Source organism: Thermobia domestica, chromosome 7 (genome assembly GCF_964235325.1).
Source record: "Thermobia domestica chromosome 7, izTheDome1.hap1.1, whole genome shotgun sequence".
NCBI classification, from domain to species: Eukaryota; Metazoa; Arthropoda; class Insecta; order Zygentoma; family Lepismatidae; genus Thermobia; species Thermobia domestica.
The window spans coordinates 287,032,528-287,051,002 of record NC_137460.1 but is presented as its reverse complement, the minus strand read 5'-3'; the positions used below and the strand labels follow the sequence as shown (position 1 = coordinate 287,051,002).

The 18,475-nt window shown below is 34.9% G+C and overlaps 1 protein-coding gene across 4 annotated transcripts in view; it reads right to left on the bottom strand.

The window, feature by feature from the left end:
• The window catches only part of LOC145691001 (uncharacterized), a 102,233-nt gene that overhangs the window by 40,005 nt on the left and 43,753 nt on the right, over positions 1–18,475 (bottom strand). For 3 of the 4 annotated variants that reach the window (XM_081766478.1, XM_081766481.1, XM_081766480.1), the window contains exons 4-5: positions 8,021–8,542; positions 1,787–2,275 (exon numbers count right to left, since the gene is read on the bottom strand). In XM_081766478.1, the coding sequence (XP_081622604.1) occupies positions 1,787–2,275; positions 8,021–8,542 (1,011 nt within the window). The remainder of the gene's footprint in view (positions 1–1,786; positions 2,276–8,020; positions 8,543–18,475) is intronic. The other variant, XM_081766482.1, reaches the window with a different exon arrangement.

Below are 18,475 nucleotides of genomic sequence, written 5' to 3'. Positions count from 1 at the left end.
CGCACACAAACATCATTCACACATACAACGAAAACACACTGGGTTAAACGACACTATACTTATTTATTAGGATACTATTAAAAGAAGAACGAAGAGAAATGATCACAACACTCAATACTAGATACATATATAATTATTTCCATCATCACGATCGCACTTTACTTTTCACTATATTATAGCCCTTTATCAGTTTGATTTGTATATAGAAAAATTATAATTGAGATTTCAATATAAATGCTTCTCTCACACCATTGACGCACTTGGGGGGTTAGCACTGGGGAAAAGTTGCCGGGATGATCCCACGTAGCAATTTAGTTGCGGCTCCAAACAATCCTGAAGAGTTGAGTCTTCAGCAAAATAAGTCTCCAAAGTGGAATGCTAATGTTGGAGGGCGCGTTTATAACTTTTTAGCGGCCAAGGTATATGAACCTGGGACTTCACTAGTTGGGGTTAGCCGTAAGAAAACGTCCTTCACCGGCTAATAGCTTGTGCCTCTTAACAGAAAGTCATACTTAATTCCCGACGCAACGTGCGTGATGGCTGCACACAATTCCGGAGTCAAACTCCTCGAGCACAAAGGTTTGAGATACAAGCTGCAATGGTTGACTGCAGAGTGTTGGCAGTTCATTCTAAAAACCACTCAGTTAAATCACCTGTCTGCACATGCAAACAAAATATGGAAAAGAATTTATGTTAATTTTAGTCCACTGGCCACGATGGACGAGACATTGCGATAACTCGGGCGTGAGAAAGTACAGATAAGGAATTGCAAAAGCAATGTGACTGGCGTCACTCTGGTCACTTGAATATCTGGTCAGCTGGTATTTCCATAAACGATTAAAGAAAGCACTTAATTCAGTTCCAAATAACCGCAGAATATATACCTTCCATATTAATAAGTCAGGGAGAAACATTCAAAAGGTTCGTCGCTCACTGAAACGTTCTCACCAAAAAGCAATGTTTTAAATATATATATATATATATATATATATATATATATATATGAAAAAACAATGAGAGACTTCTTTGTTGAGTTACGTGGGAAGGAAGCAATTCCCACCGAAGAAAGAACTTATTTGCGTCTCAAAATAAAGTATAAATCGAAAAAATAATCACTGTCTTTACGAAATATACAGAGCGTCCACAAAAAAATACTTCTATAACCTGGTAGCGGTTATATTGATTTTTTATGCTTCAGAAGATCTGGTTCCCAAGTTTTCTATACCTCAGAGCTTTACTACCTTAACAATAAATCTCATTTCTTGTATCGCAGGAAATAGCCAGAAGCATAGAAATACAAAATATACAGTGTTGATCTGAGAAAACCTTCCAGACGATGCTCTCAGCAAGCAAGCAAGCAAGCAGGAAAGAAAGAAAAAAGTAAGAAAGCAAAAAAGGAAAAGAGAAAGGAAAAACAATAAGAAAGAAAGAAAAAGCGAGAAGGAAAAGCAAGAGATATAAAGAAAAGGAAAAAAAACAAGCAAAAGAAAGAAAAAAGAAAAAGGAATAGAAAGAAAGAAAAAAGAAATAAAGGGGGAAAGCAAGGAAAATGAGAAAGCAAACAAAAGAAAGAAAAAACAAGAAAGCAAGAAACAAAAAAAAAGAGCAAGAATTAAAGAGAAAGAAAGAAATGTATGTTGTAGTGGATTATAAATGTGAAAAAACAATGGTAAATATGTATTTTATTGTTAATACATAAATATGTGTTAATATGAAACCTTATTATATAACTTGGTTAAAACTGCTAGTTATGCAAGAATCAACATCAAACTGAATTGTAACTTACGTTTTGCAGAGTCTCCTTCGGGGATCACAAATGGCAGTTCGCTATTATCGACTTCAAAATTTGAAATTTCATCCAACTGGTCCGTACAACCCGAATGTGACCCACGCTTTCTTTTTGTTCCCTTGACAGCCAACGACACTTCACAAAGTAAATCTACTACCATTACTTCGTCGTAGTACTTTGGAACATTACACATATTCTTTTCTAAACCACTGGCATTTTTATATTTATTACATGACCATTTTAATATATTCCATTTAGCGTTACATTTAGTCGCTGCTTTTTGCTTGTTTCCCGGAACTGGTGCGCCTCTTTTAGCCATTTCATCTGCAACGAATTTCCATGCTTCTGATTTCGGTTTGTCACTACATAAAAGACGTTGAAATTCACCCTCCTTCAAAATGTCCAGCAAAACCTCTGTATATGTCTTGCCATTTTCCCTTTTTCTTTCCCAAAAGCTTTCTGGGTGACGGTTCCAAGTTCTGCGCTCTGAAAATTAAACAATACATAAGTACATAAAATAAATGATAACAATACGCAAGATATGTTTCCGGTAATATTTTGATATCCGTAAGAGAATGTTTACCATATCCTACAGCGTCATAGCTGAAACGCTCGCCTTTTGGCATGTAAATTAGCATGTTGAAAGCTGACAGTCCAAAGTTCATTGAAGTAAAACTTTTTACATTACAAGTGATGGTTTACATGTCACTTTAATCCTTCGTACACAAAGGAATTTCGTGTAACACCGTATACCTATTAGGGACAGAAACCGTTATAAATTAGTGCACAAACCGTTTTTATAAAAGAAGAAGAAAATTGGAGAAGAATGCTTAACTTCCTAAAAGTTTGTGAACTATGGTTTTTAGCAGGTAATCGGATCATGGAATGAGATTTATGTTCATGATATTACCTGTAATAATGATTAATAATTAAATATACAGTAACAATTAAAACGTTGCCTTTAAACGATATTTAGGTTATGAGTTTTTAGCATTGCTCAAGTATAATAATACCAAAAGCAAGTTAAAAAATGTCCGCCACTCATATTATTTTCCTTCCGAAAATATGTATATTCTATTTTGAACTAAACATAAAACTAAATAACTAAAGACTATGAACAGAGCAAGTATTAAGTATGGAACCATTTTTGTTGCATACTTCGCTAGTTCTAGCTTAATATCTCTTCCACACAGCTAATATGCTGGATTTGCACTGAATGATTTATAAGCCATTCACTCTTTCCACTGAAGAATGACGATGCTTACGTGTTTCTATAATACCAGTGTATTTTACTCACTAACAACGCCATCTACATGCAAGAGAACGAAAATAATTTTAGGTACATTGTGGTGCCAAGTTACATCAAGGGAGGGATACTTCATGTACTACGAAAACTTTTTTTTAATGGGTTACTTTTTAAAGAAATAAAATGCTGAACAGCAGAAAATAAAATTTACAACATTTTTGACACAAAAACGTAATTTATGGCACCATACTACAACAAATGTTTATGAGTTCTTATTCAAAAAACAGTGTGGACATTTTTTAACCTTCCCTTGGTGTACAAGGAGTTAATACTGAACTTACTCTTTCTTGACTTTATTATTACATTAAGACTTCAGCATAATCAATTATTTTCTTTCTCCTATTACCTGCCCTTCAAAACACGGAAGAAGAAACGCGCTGATATATTTAGCGCATTAATTTCAAACGCCAACAATTCGATCATACTAAATTCGAGTTTCTCAACAATCGCTTCACGATATCAGATCAATAATAAAATTCTATGATGAAAACGAGAAACAAACCCTGAACCATTAGCCAATATGCACGTTAATCAACCGGTAATAAGGCGTACAAGCAACACTAAGTAGTACAAAGATAGGACTAGCAGTACAACACAGAATGTTTGATTTTCCATCCCTAGTCCAGACTGCATGACTACTTTATTAGCAATAGGAATTATTATATTTTTAAACAATGTTAACGAAACTACTTCCCATACCGTACCTTTCGCGACACGAGAAGGACGAGAGCTACAAATGAATGCTTCCACCAACTTCCAGAGGGTTTCTTCGTTGACGTTTCCTTATCATAGGTATTCTGTAATTATTGGCACGTCATTTGCTGCATATAAGAAGCTTCCATGCTCCAATGGTCTTCCATTAACATCTTCGTCTTCACGTACGATTTTCCATTTTGATATTGTCCATTAATTGTAGTCTTCTTCTCCCCCTTCCTCTCTTTCCTGTCACCATACCTTCTAGCAGGTTCCTCATGATACATTTTCTTCTTATTCAATGTCCCAACCAGGCTCTCTTCCTCTTCTTCATAATATCTAAAATTGGTGTTTTCTCCCCAACCATTTCTAACACCCTCTCATTTATTTTCTACTTGACCTAGTTAATTCTCTCTACTCTTCTCCTCACTCCTATTTCAAAAGCTTCCAGTCCTTTTTCAACATTTTTGCGTAATGCCCATGTTTCTGACCCACACAGTACAAGAGTCCATACGAAGCATTTTATGAGTCTTTTTCTTAACTCTTTATTCAAGGCCCTATAAAATATTATTTTTCCCTTCCAAAGGATTCTTTCACCTATCTTTGCTTTTATTTCACGTTCACATTTCATATTATTAGTAATAATACTACCGAGATATCAAAAACTATTCACTTGTTCTATTTTCTCTTCCTCTTACTTTTATATTTGACACCGACCCCTTCATTCCAATCACCAAGGCTTTTGTTTTTTTAACTTTTATTTTCGTCCCATATTCTTCACATTTTTTCCCCAAGTTTTCTAACATATTGATTTTCTCTTTAGATTCTGCAACAAGCGCTATATCATCTGCAAACCGTATACACCGAGTCATTCTACCTTCTACTGAAATGCCGTCTTCATTTTGGGGTAGGCTCTTTTTGACTATCTCTTCTAGATTGATATTAAATAATGTAGGCGAGAGACAGAATCCTGTCGAACTCTCCTTCCAATTGCTTTCTCCTCTGCCATTTCCTCACCTATTCTAATACTTACTTGTTGGTTCATATATAAGTTTCTCATGAGTCTTCGATCTTTCCATTCCAAGCCAACTTTCTTTAGCACTTCCAGAAATTGACGATTATGTCATAATAAAACGAAAGGAACAGTGCAATATTGGCTCTACCCAAATACTGAGAAGAATTAAGGAGCAGAGTCTTTCATCATCTGGTATCACAGACGGAGAAGTGGATTACCATTGGCAGACACTACTGACATGGAAGGGAGCACTTTGCTTTCGTCAAGTATCAAGAACTACTGTTTCCCATTACTTTCAGAGAGATTACAACATTAATTTGTCAGGTTTCTATTCCAAGATTGGCGACACGGGTATCACTGATAAGGGAAGATTGGTGGGGCATATCTCCCGCAAATATCGTCTAGAGGAGGTTAAATACATTAAAGCTGAAAATATTTACATAGAAGGAAATAGGAGCAGCATATGAATGAAATGTCTGTTGTTAAGTACCATTAATAAGATGTACCATATTTATATTTGAGTATTTATTTATACATATTGCTGGGTATTACCGGCATCTATGGTCGTAAGCCCATCACGTACGAGGAATAATGTTCCTCGGCGAACACACTACCCGAAAAAAGGGGAGGAAGGAAACAGCCTAGGGCCTGTATGTTGAGTACCATCCTTGCATTTGAATGGTGTGAATGAGGAAACCCATCCGCCTCACTCAGAATGGTTGACCCGAAAAGCTGTTACACCTTTCCGACAATGTGTCTCCATCAGGAATCAAATCTGGGACAAATTTGGGCATTAATATTTCAGCAGCCGCAAGTTAGTTGGTGCGCAAACTAAAATATAAATAAATAAGAACTTTGGGCGAACAACTAGTACATTTTAAATAAATCCACGATTTTTAAATATTTTTTTCTTCTTTAGTAAGATGACATTATTCTTTTCATGTTCCATGTCTTAAAAGTACATAACTTTCATGCTAACAATGTATCATATTTCTATAATAACTAATACTTTGAAACTATGAATATACTTCATTGTTGGGAAAGAATTCGTTAGAAAATTAAGAAAATATCATAAATAGACAGAAAAGGGAAATGAAATGAAATCATTTAAGTTTTACGTCGCACAGTTATGCCGGTTAGGCTAAAGAAGACGGTGATGATGAGAAATGAATGAAATGGTGGAATGAAGAAAACCCTGCACACGGTGTTTGTCCACCACAAAGCAAACTTGCGACGAATTTGGATCAAATGAAGGACCCCATGCACCAGTGCTGAACGCTCTACCACTGAGTTGCCACGGCCATCTTTTTTTATATGACAGATTTCAATGATTTTATTACACTTGCAAACTATGCCATGTATAAGTGTCGGAAGTCTTACAGAACAGGTTTATCCCTCGGTTCGTCCGTGTCGACAGGTACCAGAACAAAACCGGTTAGAGATGACGTTTTTTGCAATCAATTCAGCATTCAAAGGCTAGGTTAAATCTCCTCCGTTAACTCCCTGCTCAAACCGGAAGTGGTTTAGTAATTTCAGGTTTCAACGTTTATCACCATACAACGAAAACGGTAATAGCTAGCGTGAATCTTTGTTTTACAACGATTGAGCGTCGACGACAAACACATGAATATCCTCAACACTCTACCAAAACCGGAAGTGGTTCGAATTTACTATTATCTTCAGTTTCAATACTGATTTCAGTATAGAAAAAACGGTAAAATATATATCAAGAAGGAGATTTTATACAATGGATTCGGTATCTTAAGAATAGGTTTTATCTTCTCCCTTAGTTCTGCATTCAAACTGCAAGGGGTTGAAATAAATGATTTTTGGTTTCAACCTTTTTCGTCAAAAACTAAAAACAGTAAGGAATAGCAAGTAATGGCTTTTCGATATGGATTCAACATTTGTTGAAGAGCTTCTATCTTTACCCTATGGCAACCAGCACTTACAGATGCACTACTTGAGTATTGAATTCACATAGTTTGGAAGTCTAAGTTTCCCACTGTGAAACGATGCTCACTTGTTAATCGCATAATTTCATTTTCTATCCAGAATAATATATCAGGAATAAATATCTAGCATTTTAGGATTGTCTACACATCTTCGCAAATCTAAACATTCCATAAAAGTGGTCAACATTTTACATAAGACGTCCTCGTTATTACAAGGATTAATCTATGAATCTCATTATGACAAAAGAAGAAAAACTAAATTTAGACAAAGGCATTGTGTATAAGAAAGGGATTATATCATTAACAATGAAAACATCTAAATCTCTTGATATGAAAATTTCCAAATAAAATTTGGCACCAACATTTTCGGAGTAATCAAGTCTGCTAAGTGTTCTATGTCCACACTGAAATTCCATTGCCACCTTTGGTTTATTTCTGGCGCTTCAGAAGTTCTGATTTTCAAGTTTTCTACATCTCACAGCTTTATTATGTTAATAATTGTTCGCAAAGTGGAAGTTTTTGCTTTCTCTTAACGAAAGAAGTAGCCATAAGCGTAGGAATAGATATTCAGTGTTGGTTTGAGAAAACTTGTCAGGCGATGCTCAGAAAGAAGAGGGGCAGCAGTGGCTCAATGGTAAAACGTTCACCTCTGGTGTGTGGCGTCCTTGGTTCGATCTCGGCCCACGGCAAGTGAACTTTGAAATGAAATCTTTCAGTTTTACGTCCCACCGTTATGTCGGCTGAGCTAAAGGAGACTGTTGTGACGAGAAATAAATGAAAAGGAGAAAGTGGGACAATCATGAGAAAACCCACGCAGATGGTGTTTGTCGACCATAAAGTTCACTTAGCGCGAGCTGGGATCGAACCAGGGACACCATGCACCAGAGGTGAAGACCCTACTATTCAGGCACTGCGGCCCTACCAAGTGAATTCTATAGTGGACAAACACTGTGTGCGTGGGTTTTCCCGGAGTTTTCCAGTTTCCTACCACTTTCTTCATTACACCATTTTTTTATTTCTCATCATCACCGTTTCCTTCAGCCTACACGGCGTAACAGTAGGAGTAAAACTCAAAAATTTCATTTCATTTTTTTTAACTTAGGAAGAAAATATTGCATAGGATTATAAATTTAAAAAACGTATCAAAAGTAAATAGCCTGTTCATTGTGTGTTAATATAATAATAAAAGTGCGTTAATATGCAAATTGCTGTTAAAATGGTTTGCTATATTACAATTAAAATTAAACTGCATTGTAACTTACGTTTCGTAGAATCCTCTACGGAGACTAGAGAAGACAGTGGACTAATACTATTATTAGAAGTAATTACACTATTATCCTCTTCCAAATTTGAACTTTCATTTACGTGGTCCGTACCGTTCAAAAGTGATAAACTCTTTCTTTCTCTTTTCTTGTCAGGCAACGACAGTTCACAATTCACTGCTTTCACTTCCACTGCTCCATCGTAGTATTTCGGAACATTAATGTCATTCTTGTATGAGCGAACATTTTTTGTGTATTTACTGCATGCCAATTTTACTACACCCAACTTTAAGTAACATTTAGCTTTTTCCTTATCTCCTGGAACTGGTGCGCCTCTTTTAGTCATTTCGTGTATAACGAATTCCCATGTTTGTGATTTCGGTTTGTCACTATGTAAAAGAGTTTGAAATTCCTCCTCTTTCACAATCTCCAACAGAATATCTATATTAGTCTTGCCATTTTTAGCTTCTTGTTCCCAAAAGCTTTCCATGTCACGTTTGCTAGGGTTGGGCTGAGAAGAATCTACAAAATAAATAAATAATAATGACAAGAGTATGCAAAAAAAGTTTCCGTTGATATTTTGATATTCATATGTGAAAGTTTTGCTATACCTGTAGTTTCATATCTAGTGGGCAGAAGTTCATGACCTAAAAAATATAGACATGACCTCTAAAACATGGAAAATGACCTTAAAATTGCGAAAATAAACTTGGAGCTGTAATTTTACATGCTGTCTACTAAAATTCCAAAATGAAATTTCGTGACTTTTGCGTGACCTTTTCTTTACCAAACTATAATATTTCGTAATATTCAAAAACTAATAACAGTACCTATATTCTTTAGCACTTGTCTTTACCTTACCTCTACTTTCAAAGGCTGTTCGTTCGAGTGATAAAAACGTGGTGTCTTCTCACAGTTGAATAAACTAGCTAGCCGCGTAGGTGGTTTCGGCGATGCGATGCGATTTTCATCGCCATTGCTCAATGATGCCAGCTAAAGGATAATCTCAAGAGCGAATTAGGAATTAGGTAGAATTTTCATGTACTGCGATAGAAGCGTGCTTTGGTTGCGATTTGGTAGCGTCTAAAGCCGACCAAAGCCATTTTTGACGTTTTATAGAACAAAAGTTTCCAGTCTCTACTTATATTCGTACAGATACAAACAAATAAATAAATAAAAAAAAAAAAAGAAAGAAATCGTGATCCAAAAGCTACATTTCGTGATTTTTTTCTTGACTTTCATGACCGTTTTCTGATTTCGTGACTTTTTCATGACTTTCGTTACCAATAGATACCCTGTTTCAAAAGAATAAAACAAACATATCAAAAGATGTACATCGTGTTCGTGATACCAGAAAAATAAGGTAGCTTATTTAATTGAAATATTTAAGTTTCATTTTACATGAAAATAACCTTATGTACTTTTTTCACGTATCTCAGCCTACTATGTAGAGGCGTGTTTCTATCTCCTGCGCATTACTGCAAAGATAAAGAAGTAATGCCTCCATATAAATCGTACAATTAATGTTTAGAATAAACAAATTGTACACGAAAATTCGGGAAGTGAAAATCAGAGACACATTCGGGGAGGGGAGGGGAGGAGACTTCTTAGACAAGGGTTCCTACTGATCTGGACAAATCTGATTTCTTGACATTTATGACAGGTATCGGATGACGTTGACATATAAGTTAGGAATAAATAACGGTGAATATTTTATATGAGAACGTTTATTCAATAGAAACAAATAGTAATCAATTGGTCACACGTACATTCCAGTTACCTCCCTTAAAAATCTGAGCGACGTCTCATACTGTGATCATTAATATCTACCGCAATATTGCTTATTTCGTTTTTAATGTCATCAATTTCTGTTATAATCTTCCTTTGCTTTACGTCTGTTTCTACTATCATACGTCTTTTCTCATTCTTTATTTTTTTTTCCATTTTTTGAAGAAGCTGCTGCTGCTCTCTTTTCCTCTTCTCAATACAGTTTAATGTTTTTTTCTTTTTTTTTCCTTGAGCTTTCCCGACCTGCATCATTTTCCCTGACCAGTAAAAACCATGTAGATACATTACCTCTTTCCGCCAAGACACAGACCGTCGAAAAATAAAGTGAAACGTGAGAAAAGCTTTTTAAAATACTACATACATACAAACTACTTTTGGAAATATTTAGTGAAAATCCAAGCTTCATGTTTTTCCACTTATCTTACATATAGTTGCGGTACACCACCATTGTCATGACAACATGGGAACAAAGACTAACGTCTGTAGTTCATATTCCCTTTCTTTTGGCTTGTATATTGTCGTCTTATGAGAAAATGTGTTTATTATATGCAGTCCCGAGCATATTGCCAAAATCGAAAGAATGACAAAAAACAGGAAAATAAAAGAATGACCTAAAATCGGAAAAAAAAAATGACCTAAAAGCTGAAAATTCTCGGTTTTCTGGTTTAGAATGAGGTGTAATATATATGTATTTGATGAGTATTGTGTCTGCGATACCAGAAAAAAGAGAGAACATTTCATTAACTTCCGCCTCGTAGTCATATTTGAAACGCTGGCTTTTGTCGTGTGGAGCTTATTGTCACTTACTTCCAGGATGGTTTCCACAAAAAAAGTGAATATCGATTTCCCTGAAGTAGTACTCCCCCCACCATATGCAACTGAGTCAGCAAAATTTTTGTGACGTCATAGGTCAAAGGTCAATGACCTAGGGGTACATAGGACCACCCCCCTTAAATTTTGGAAATTGCCAAATCTAGAAATTGGGTGTGGTAGCCTAGGACCATAGTATGTACCTCTATCAGTATTGCGGGTCTATGTTGTTCCCTTTCATGGGTAAAAAATTGCCACAAATTCAAATTTCGGAGGATTTTGACCTAATTTATCTTCTTTTATGAGGTGTTATTATCCTATATGGTTATATGAGCGTATACAGGGTTCCATTACCTTTCATAAGACACGGAATATTAATGCACCTCTTGAAAATTTGGGAGGGGTACCTTGGCCCGCCCCTACAATTTTAGAAATTGCCTAATTTAAACATTTGGTATAATAGTATAGAACCATAGTATGTATCACTATAAATTTGGGTGGTCCACCTCGTTCCCTTTCATGGGAACAAAATTGCCAAATTTTAGTACAACCACGTGTTTGGTCTTTTGGCCCAATTTATCCTCTTGGATCAGGTCATATTTCCTTATATGGTTACATGGTTATGTATAGGGGCCTATTCCCTATCTTAAGACATAGGTACATTTGTGCACCCCTGTAAAAATTTGGGAGGGGTACCTTGGGCCACCCCTTAAATTTTAGAAATTGCCCATTTTACACATTTGGTATAATAGTATAGGACCCTAATATATATTACTATAAATTTGGAGGGTCCACCTCGTTCCCTTTTAGGGGTACAAAATTGCCAAAATATAAACGTAAGCAATACGTTGTACCACGTGTTTCGTTTTTCACCTAATTTATTCCCCTGGATGAGGTCCTACTACCTTATATGGTTATATGGTCATGTATAGGGGTCCATTCCATATCATAAACCATAGGTACATTGATGCACCCCTTTAAATTTTTTTTTGAGGAGGGGTACCATGGCCACGCCTTAAATTTTGGAATTTTTTCAATTTAAGCATTGGCTATCATAGTACATGACCTCGACATGTATCATGATAAATTTGGGTAGTCCACCTTGTTCCCTTTCATGGGTAAAAATTGCCAAAATATAAGCAATATGTTGTACCACGTGTTTAGTTTTTGGCCCAATTTATTCCCTTTGACGCGGTCTTATTTCCGTATATGGTTATATGGTTATGTATATAGGATCATTTCCTATCATAAGACGTGGGTACATTGATGCACCCTTTAAAAATTGGGAGGAGGTATCTTGGCTCATCCACTCGGTTTTAGAAATTGTTTAATATAAGCATTTGGTATCATAGTACAGGTCTTCAATATGTACCACTATAAATTTGGATGGTCCACATCGTTCCCTTTCATGGGTAAAGAACTACCAAATATCAAATTTCGGAGGTTACTGATCCCTTTGATAAGTATTTAGCACGTTATATAGGCATGTACAGAGGTTTATTACCTTTATATGTTTATGTTCCCTTTTAAATTTGAGAATTATCAAATAACAAAATTCGGTAAGCGTTTCCTAGGACCCATTGTAGATGTGGGTGTTCCTCTTATGGCCAAATATTCAAAATTTAAAGGTTATTGATCTATTTTTTGACACGGCTTTATTATTGAATAACTACAGGATTTATTACTTTTTCATAAGATACAGGTGTATTTGTGTACCAATCTTAAATTTTGGGACTGGTACATTTCTTATTGTCATATCAATAATTGGTAATTGTTCTTAAAATTGGATGGTATCTCATTCATTGGGTAAATCATTGTCAAATATTAGTATGATCACGTGAACAGTTATTGACCTATGATGGGATTAGGAGTCCAGGACATTGGTACATTTAAACTTTGTAGGTGATTTGAGAATTGTCAAATGAAATTGCGTCATTGGTTTTAATTATTACAGCCTATGGACCAAATATAAACGTAAGCAATACGATGTACCACGTGATTGACCTTCATGAGGTAGTGTACAGGGATTCATTTCCTTTGTTGTGGTACTTCCTAAGTTTGAGTACACACTTGTAGAAAACATTTGGTTCTACTCAAGTAAACAATTGACGGACATTATTGACCTTATTGAACATATAATGATATGATTAATTCTAAGATTTAAGTATATCAAGAGAAGTGTTCTTTAAATTTGGGAATTGTGATAAAATTTTAACATAATGCGCGAAATTTGAAACAATAATTTGAACTTCAGTCACAGCTCATAGTCTAAGATCATTTTGGTGATTGATTTGACCTTGAGCTTTAGAAATCTGATAGCTAACCTTATTGAATCTTATGACTTATTGAACCTTATTGAGTCTTATGGGAATACATGCTACAACACTGAAATTTAGTCACAAGGTGATGTAGTCTGACACTGGCAAAGTTATTGTTGATGCAATTTGATTGGTTGATCACTATCTTTCACGCAATCTGATTGGCTGATCACTATCTTTCGTGCAATCTGATTGGTTGATGATTTTTAAATCTTTGCTGCATTCAGTTTAAGTTTTAACATTTAAAAAGGTTTTGAAATTTTCGTTTAAAATTTTTTGTTTGAAACTTTGGTTTGAAATTTTTTCGTTTGATATTTTTAGTTTGAAAATTTTTGTTTGAAATTTTTTTCGTTTGAAATTTTTAGTTTGAAAATTTTTCTTTCGAAATTTTTGTTTGAAACTTTTGTTTCAAATTTTTTTGTTTGGAAAACGTTTGTTTGAATTTTTTTGTTTTGAAATTTTTGTTTCAATTTTGTTTGAATTGTTTTCGTTTGAAATTTTTTATTTTTTTTCGTTTCAAAACTGAAAAAAAAATTGTTTGAAATTTTAGTTTAAAAAATTGTTCGAAATTTTTTTCTGTTTAAAAATTTGAACATTTTGTTTCGAAATTTTTGTTTGGAAAATTGTGGTTTCAAATTTTGTAAGTTTGTGCACTCATTAGTGAAGAACCGGAACTGTTTAGAAGAAAATTTAGTTTGAAATTTTTTCGTTTGAATTTTTTTGTTTGAAAATTTTGTTTCGAAATTTTTGTGTTGAAAATTTGGCTTGACATTTTTTAAAGTTTGTGCACTCATTAGTAAAGAACCGGAATTGTTTAGAACAAAAACCTCTGGCAACATTGTTTATCATGGTGCAATAGTACACGTCAGAACGTGATAATGTAACGTCATCATGGCTACTTGTCTGAAGTTTCTAAACACACGTGACGTGATGAAATCATTTACCAAGATTACTGATTTACAACAGAATGTACCTTATAGAAACTTAGCTAGCCAAATAACCCATACAAAGTTTGATTAAGAATCGTAGTAAGCTTGAAAATGATAAGAATATAATTTTACCAGCAAGATATTTACCTATGGAAGCATCAAAACAAGAACTTTTACGTTTGTTAAATACTGGATCTATATCTTTGTTACAAAGGATTCTTGGGTCGAAGTCATCAATTTGAATTTAGTACACAGCCTCATCTGTGAATTTGGTTTCGTCAGCAATTGTGATGAAATCATGAATTCAAACGTCAGCGCTTTCGACGTCAGACGTAGCTGTATGCAGAATGCGATCTATGAATTTGGTTGGTCAGCATGACGTCAGCAACTGTGATGAAATCATGAATTCAAACGTAAGCACATTCCTTTCCAATGACGTCAGCCGTAGTTCTATGAAATCAACAAATACAGTGTCATCCCATTAAATCATTTGAGCAAGTGTGTTTCAGGAGGAAAGATGTGTACTTTTAACGATAAAGAATTGCTCTTCGCAAGCTATTATCCAATAAATATATTTCAAACAAAACATGTGATGATTGGTATCGGTGCTAGAACATTTCAACCTGTAATTCGATTGGGCAAAGCGGAACAAATTGGTGTACAACTGACCTTTGAAGAATAGCAAATATTATGTTCACGAATCGACCAAATGAATGATTATTTTCATGATGAGCTAAATGTGACCATAGTCAAATCACTAGGCTCAAATCATGAGGTGGTGTTGCGTAAAGTGCTCGAAGAGAAGATGGTGCTGTTACGTAAAAAGAGTACATTGCATGTCCCTCGCAACATGGTGTATCTAACGCAAACGGAATGGAACAAATTCATCAACGTATTCCAGTGTGTAAAACATGCAGTGGAAGTGTGCAACAAAACAAGTATATTCCTGAAAAAGTACTATTTTGAGAAATGTGTCATGCATATTGTAAAACATGTATCTAGATGTTGTGATGGTTGTCAACATCGTTCGTGGGTGCATACCTGTATTGATAAACAGTTTATTTGTGATCAAACAGACATTGAGTTTCCACCTATTGATATTGCAATAAATCTTAAAATACTTCAATTGGAATTAAAATTATACGCTAAAGACAAAATAGTGCAAGAAGTTCAAAATGCATTGTATCGACAATATCCAGATCCTCTATCTGGTATGGACGTATGTGCAGTGTAATAAAATGATCCATTTTAATGAATTGTGTTTTTTCATTTCAAGTACAACCCCATGTTCTGACGTGTACTATTGCACCACGATAAACAATGTTGCCAGATGTTTTTCTAAACAATTCCGGTTCTTTACTAATGAGTGCACAAACTTAAAAATGTCAAACTCTGAAACAAAATTTCAAACCAAAATTTCGAAACAAAAATTTTCAAACAAAAAAATTTCAAACCAAATTTTCTTCTAAACAGTTCCGGTTCTTTACTAATGAGTGCATAAACTTAAGAATTTGAAACCAAAATTTTCCAAACAAAAATTTCGAAACAAAAATGTTCAAACAAAAATTTTTCAACAGAAAAAATTCGAATTTTTTTAAGCTAAAAAATTTAAAACAAAAAATTTCAAACGAAAAAAATTTTAAAGAAAATTTTGAAACAAATATTTCAATCAAAAATTTTGAAAAAAAAATACAAAAAAATTTCAAACAAAAGTTTTTTGAAACAAAAACTTTTCAAACAAAAGTTTTTTGAAACAAAAAATTTTCAAAAAAAATTTCAAAAAAACAAAAAATTTCGAAACAAACATTTCAAACCAAAAATTTCAACTAAAAAATGTTAAACGAAATCAAGATTTTTAAATGTTAAACAAAACTTAAAACAATGCAGCAAAGAATTGAAAATCATCAACCAAACAGATTGCACGAAAGATAGTGATCAACCAATCAAATTGCATCAACAATAACTTTGCCAGTGTTGTAGCATGTATTGACTTTCGTCTATAAGTCATAAGATTCAATAAGATTAGCTATCAGATTTCTAAAGCTCAAGGTCAAATCAATCACAAAATGATCTTAGACTATGAGCTGTGACTAAAGTTCAAATTATTGTTTCAAATTTCGCGTCTTATGTTAAAATTCTGTTTATCACAATTCCCAAATTTAAAGAATACTTCTCTTGATATACCTAAGTCTTAGAATTAATCATATCATATTATATGTTCAATAAGGTCAATAATGTCCGTCAATTGTTTACTTGAGTAGAACCAAATGTTTTCTACAAGTGTGTACTCAAACTTAGGAAGTACCACAACAAAGGAAATGAATCCCTGTACACTACCTCATGAAGGTCAATCACGTGGTACATCGTATTGCTTACGTTTATATTTGGTCCATAGGCTGTAATAATTAAAACCAATGACGCAATTTCATTTGACAATTCTCAAATTATCCTACAAAATTTAAATGTACCAATGTCCTGGATCTTAATCCCATCATAGGTCAATAACTGTTCACGTGATCATACTAATATTTGACAATGATTTACCCAATGAATGAGATACCATCCAATTTTAAGAACAATTACCAATTATTGATATGACAATAAGAAATGCACCAGTCCCAAAATTTAAGATTGGTACACAAATACACCTGTATCTTATGAAAAAGTAATAAATCCTGTAGTTATTCAATAATAAAGCCGTGTCAAAAAATAGGTCAATAACCTTTAAATTTTGAATATTTGGCCATAAGAGGAACACCCACATCTACAATGGGTCCTAGGAAACGCTTACCGAATTTTGTTATTTGATAATTCTCAAATTTAAAAGGGAACATAAACATATAAAGGTAATAAACCTCTGTACATGCCTATATAACGTGCTAAATACTTATCAAAGGGATCAGTAACCTCCGAAATTTGATATTTGGTAGTTCTTTACCCATCTCGTCTCGGTCTCGTCTCGAATTATCGAGACGAGACCGAGACGGCCATTTATATACCGAGACGAGACCGAGACCGAGACGGCCTTTTATCTACCGAGACGAGACCGAGACCGAGACGGAGCTCTATAAATCGAGACGAGACCGAGACGAGACTTAGGTCAGTCTCGAAAGTCTCGGTCTCGTCTCGAATATTGGTATAGACAACTATTAAGATTGACCTTTACTCAAAATTTCTTTCGTTGGTGTATTAGGTAATATGGGAACAGTTGACTAATGTTCAGTGGCGTATTTAGGGGATGGCTATCGGACTGAAGCCCCTCCCGAAATAGATTTGTAATATTTTTTTCGCATTGCACATTCAACACAAATATTTCTTACTCGTTCTCAAGCCTCTCCCGAAACAAAATCCACTGCTGATGTGTATAGTCATCTCTGTCTCTCTCTCCCTCTCTCAACATATATATATATATATATATATATATATATATATAGGGGCGGGTCCAAGATATGATCAAGAGAGGGGCTAAACCATATTTTGCTGTTTTATCCAGTGTAAAACAGGATTGAAGCCCATTTTATATAGTGTATAGCTGAGCGTCAAGGAGAGGTATAACCCCTTTAACACTCACCTTGGATCCTCGCCTGTATATCATATCTAATATAAGTAAAAGGAAGAGTTTGTCTGTGTGTCTGCGTGCCTGTCTTTCTGATTGCCTGTGTACGGCCTGGAGACGAGACGAGAGTCCAAGAGTTACAAAATTTGGGTGACAAGTATCATGTCCCAGGCCTCAGACCAAGAAGAAGCGTTTTTTTTTTTTTTTTTTTTTTAATTTTGAATCAGGAGAGGCGTTTACCGGGACATGTAAAAGTAGTAGAAAATGACCGATATTAGTGTCGAATACATAGTTTTCGCAGTCGCTGAGATCAATGATGATACTTCCATTAGCGATGACTTTCAAAGTCAGCTACCAGAGCATGCGGGCCGTGGTTCATTTGCGGGGGAGGGGAGTACCGAGACGTAAAAATAATACAAAATGACCGATATTAGTGTCAAATAGTTCTCGCGTTTTCTGAGATCAATGGTGAAACTCCGATCGCATTAACCTCCAAATTCACCCCACTCAACTGCGGGCCGGAGTTCACACGAGGGATACCGAGGCCGATTTGTAGAAGTAATCCAAAATGTCCGATATTAGTGTCAAATGTATAGTTTTTGCGGTCGCTGAGATCAATGGTGTCACTTCCATTAGCGATGACTTTCAAATTCAGCTACCAGTGCATACGGGCCGGGGTTCACCTGCTGGGGAGGGGGTACCGAGACATGTAAAAATAATACAAAATGACCAATATTAGTGTCAAATACATAGTTATTGCGGTTACTGAGATAGTGATACTCCCACAGGTCTTGACTTTCAAATACCGGTCCCATGCGAAAAATGGGTATTTCATCCAGATATATATAATAGTCATAAATATTAAAAATGATGAATTTTTTTAACATGCTGTGTGAAATATGGAAGGGGAAATTCTTCTAGATACTCTGCAATACCACTAGATAAACAAGCAATGTTGCCAACGCAACATAAAGTTGTAATTTCTCAAATTGCACTACGTTTGATATTACATATTACTGTTCAGTTAATTTAGTTTAGTGCGTGAGTTTTCTCG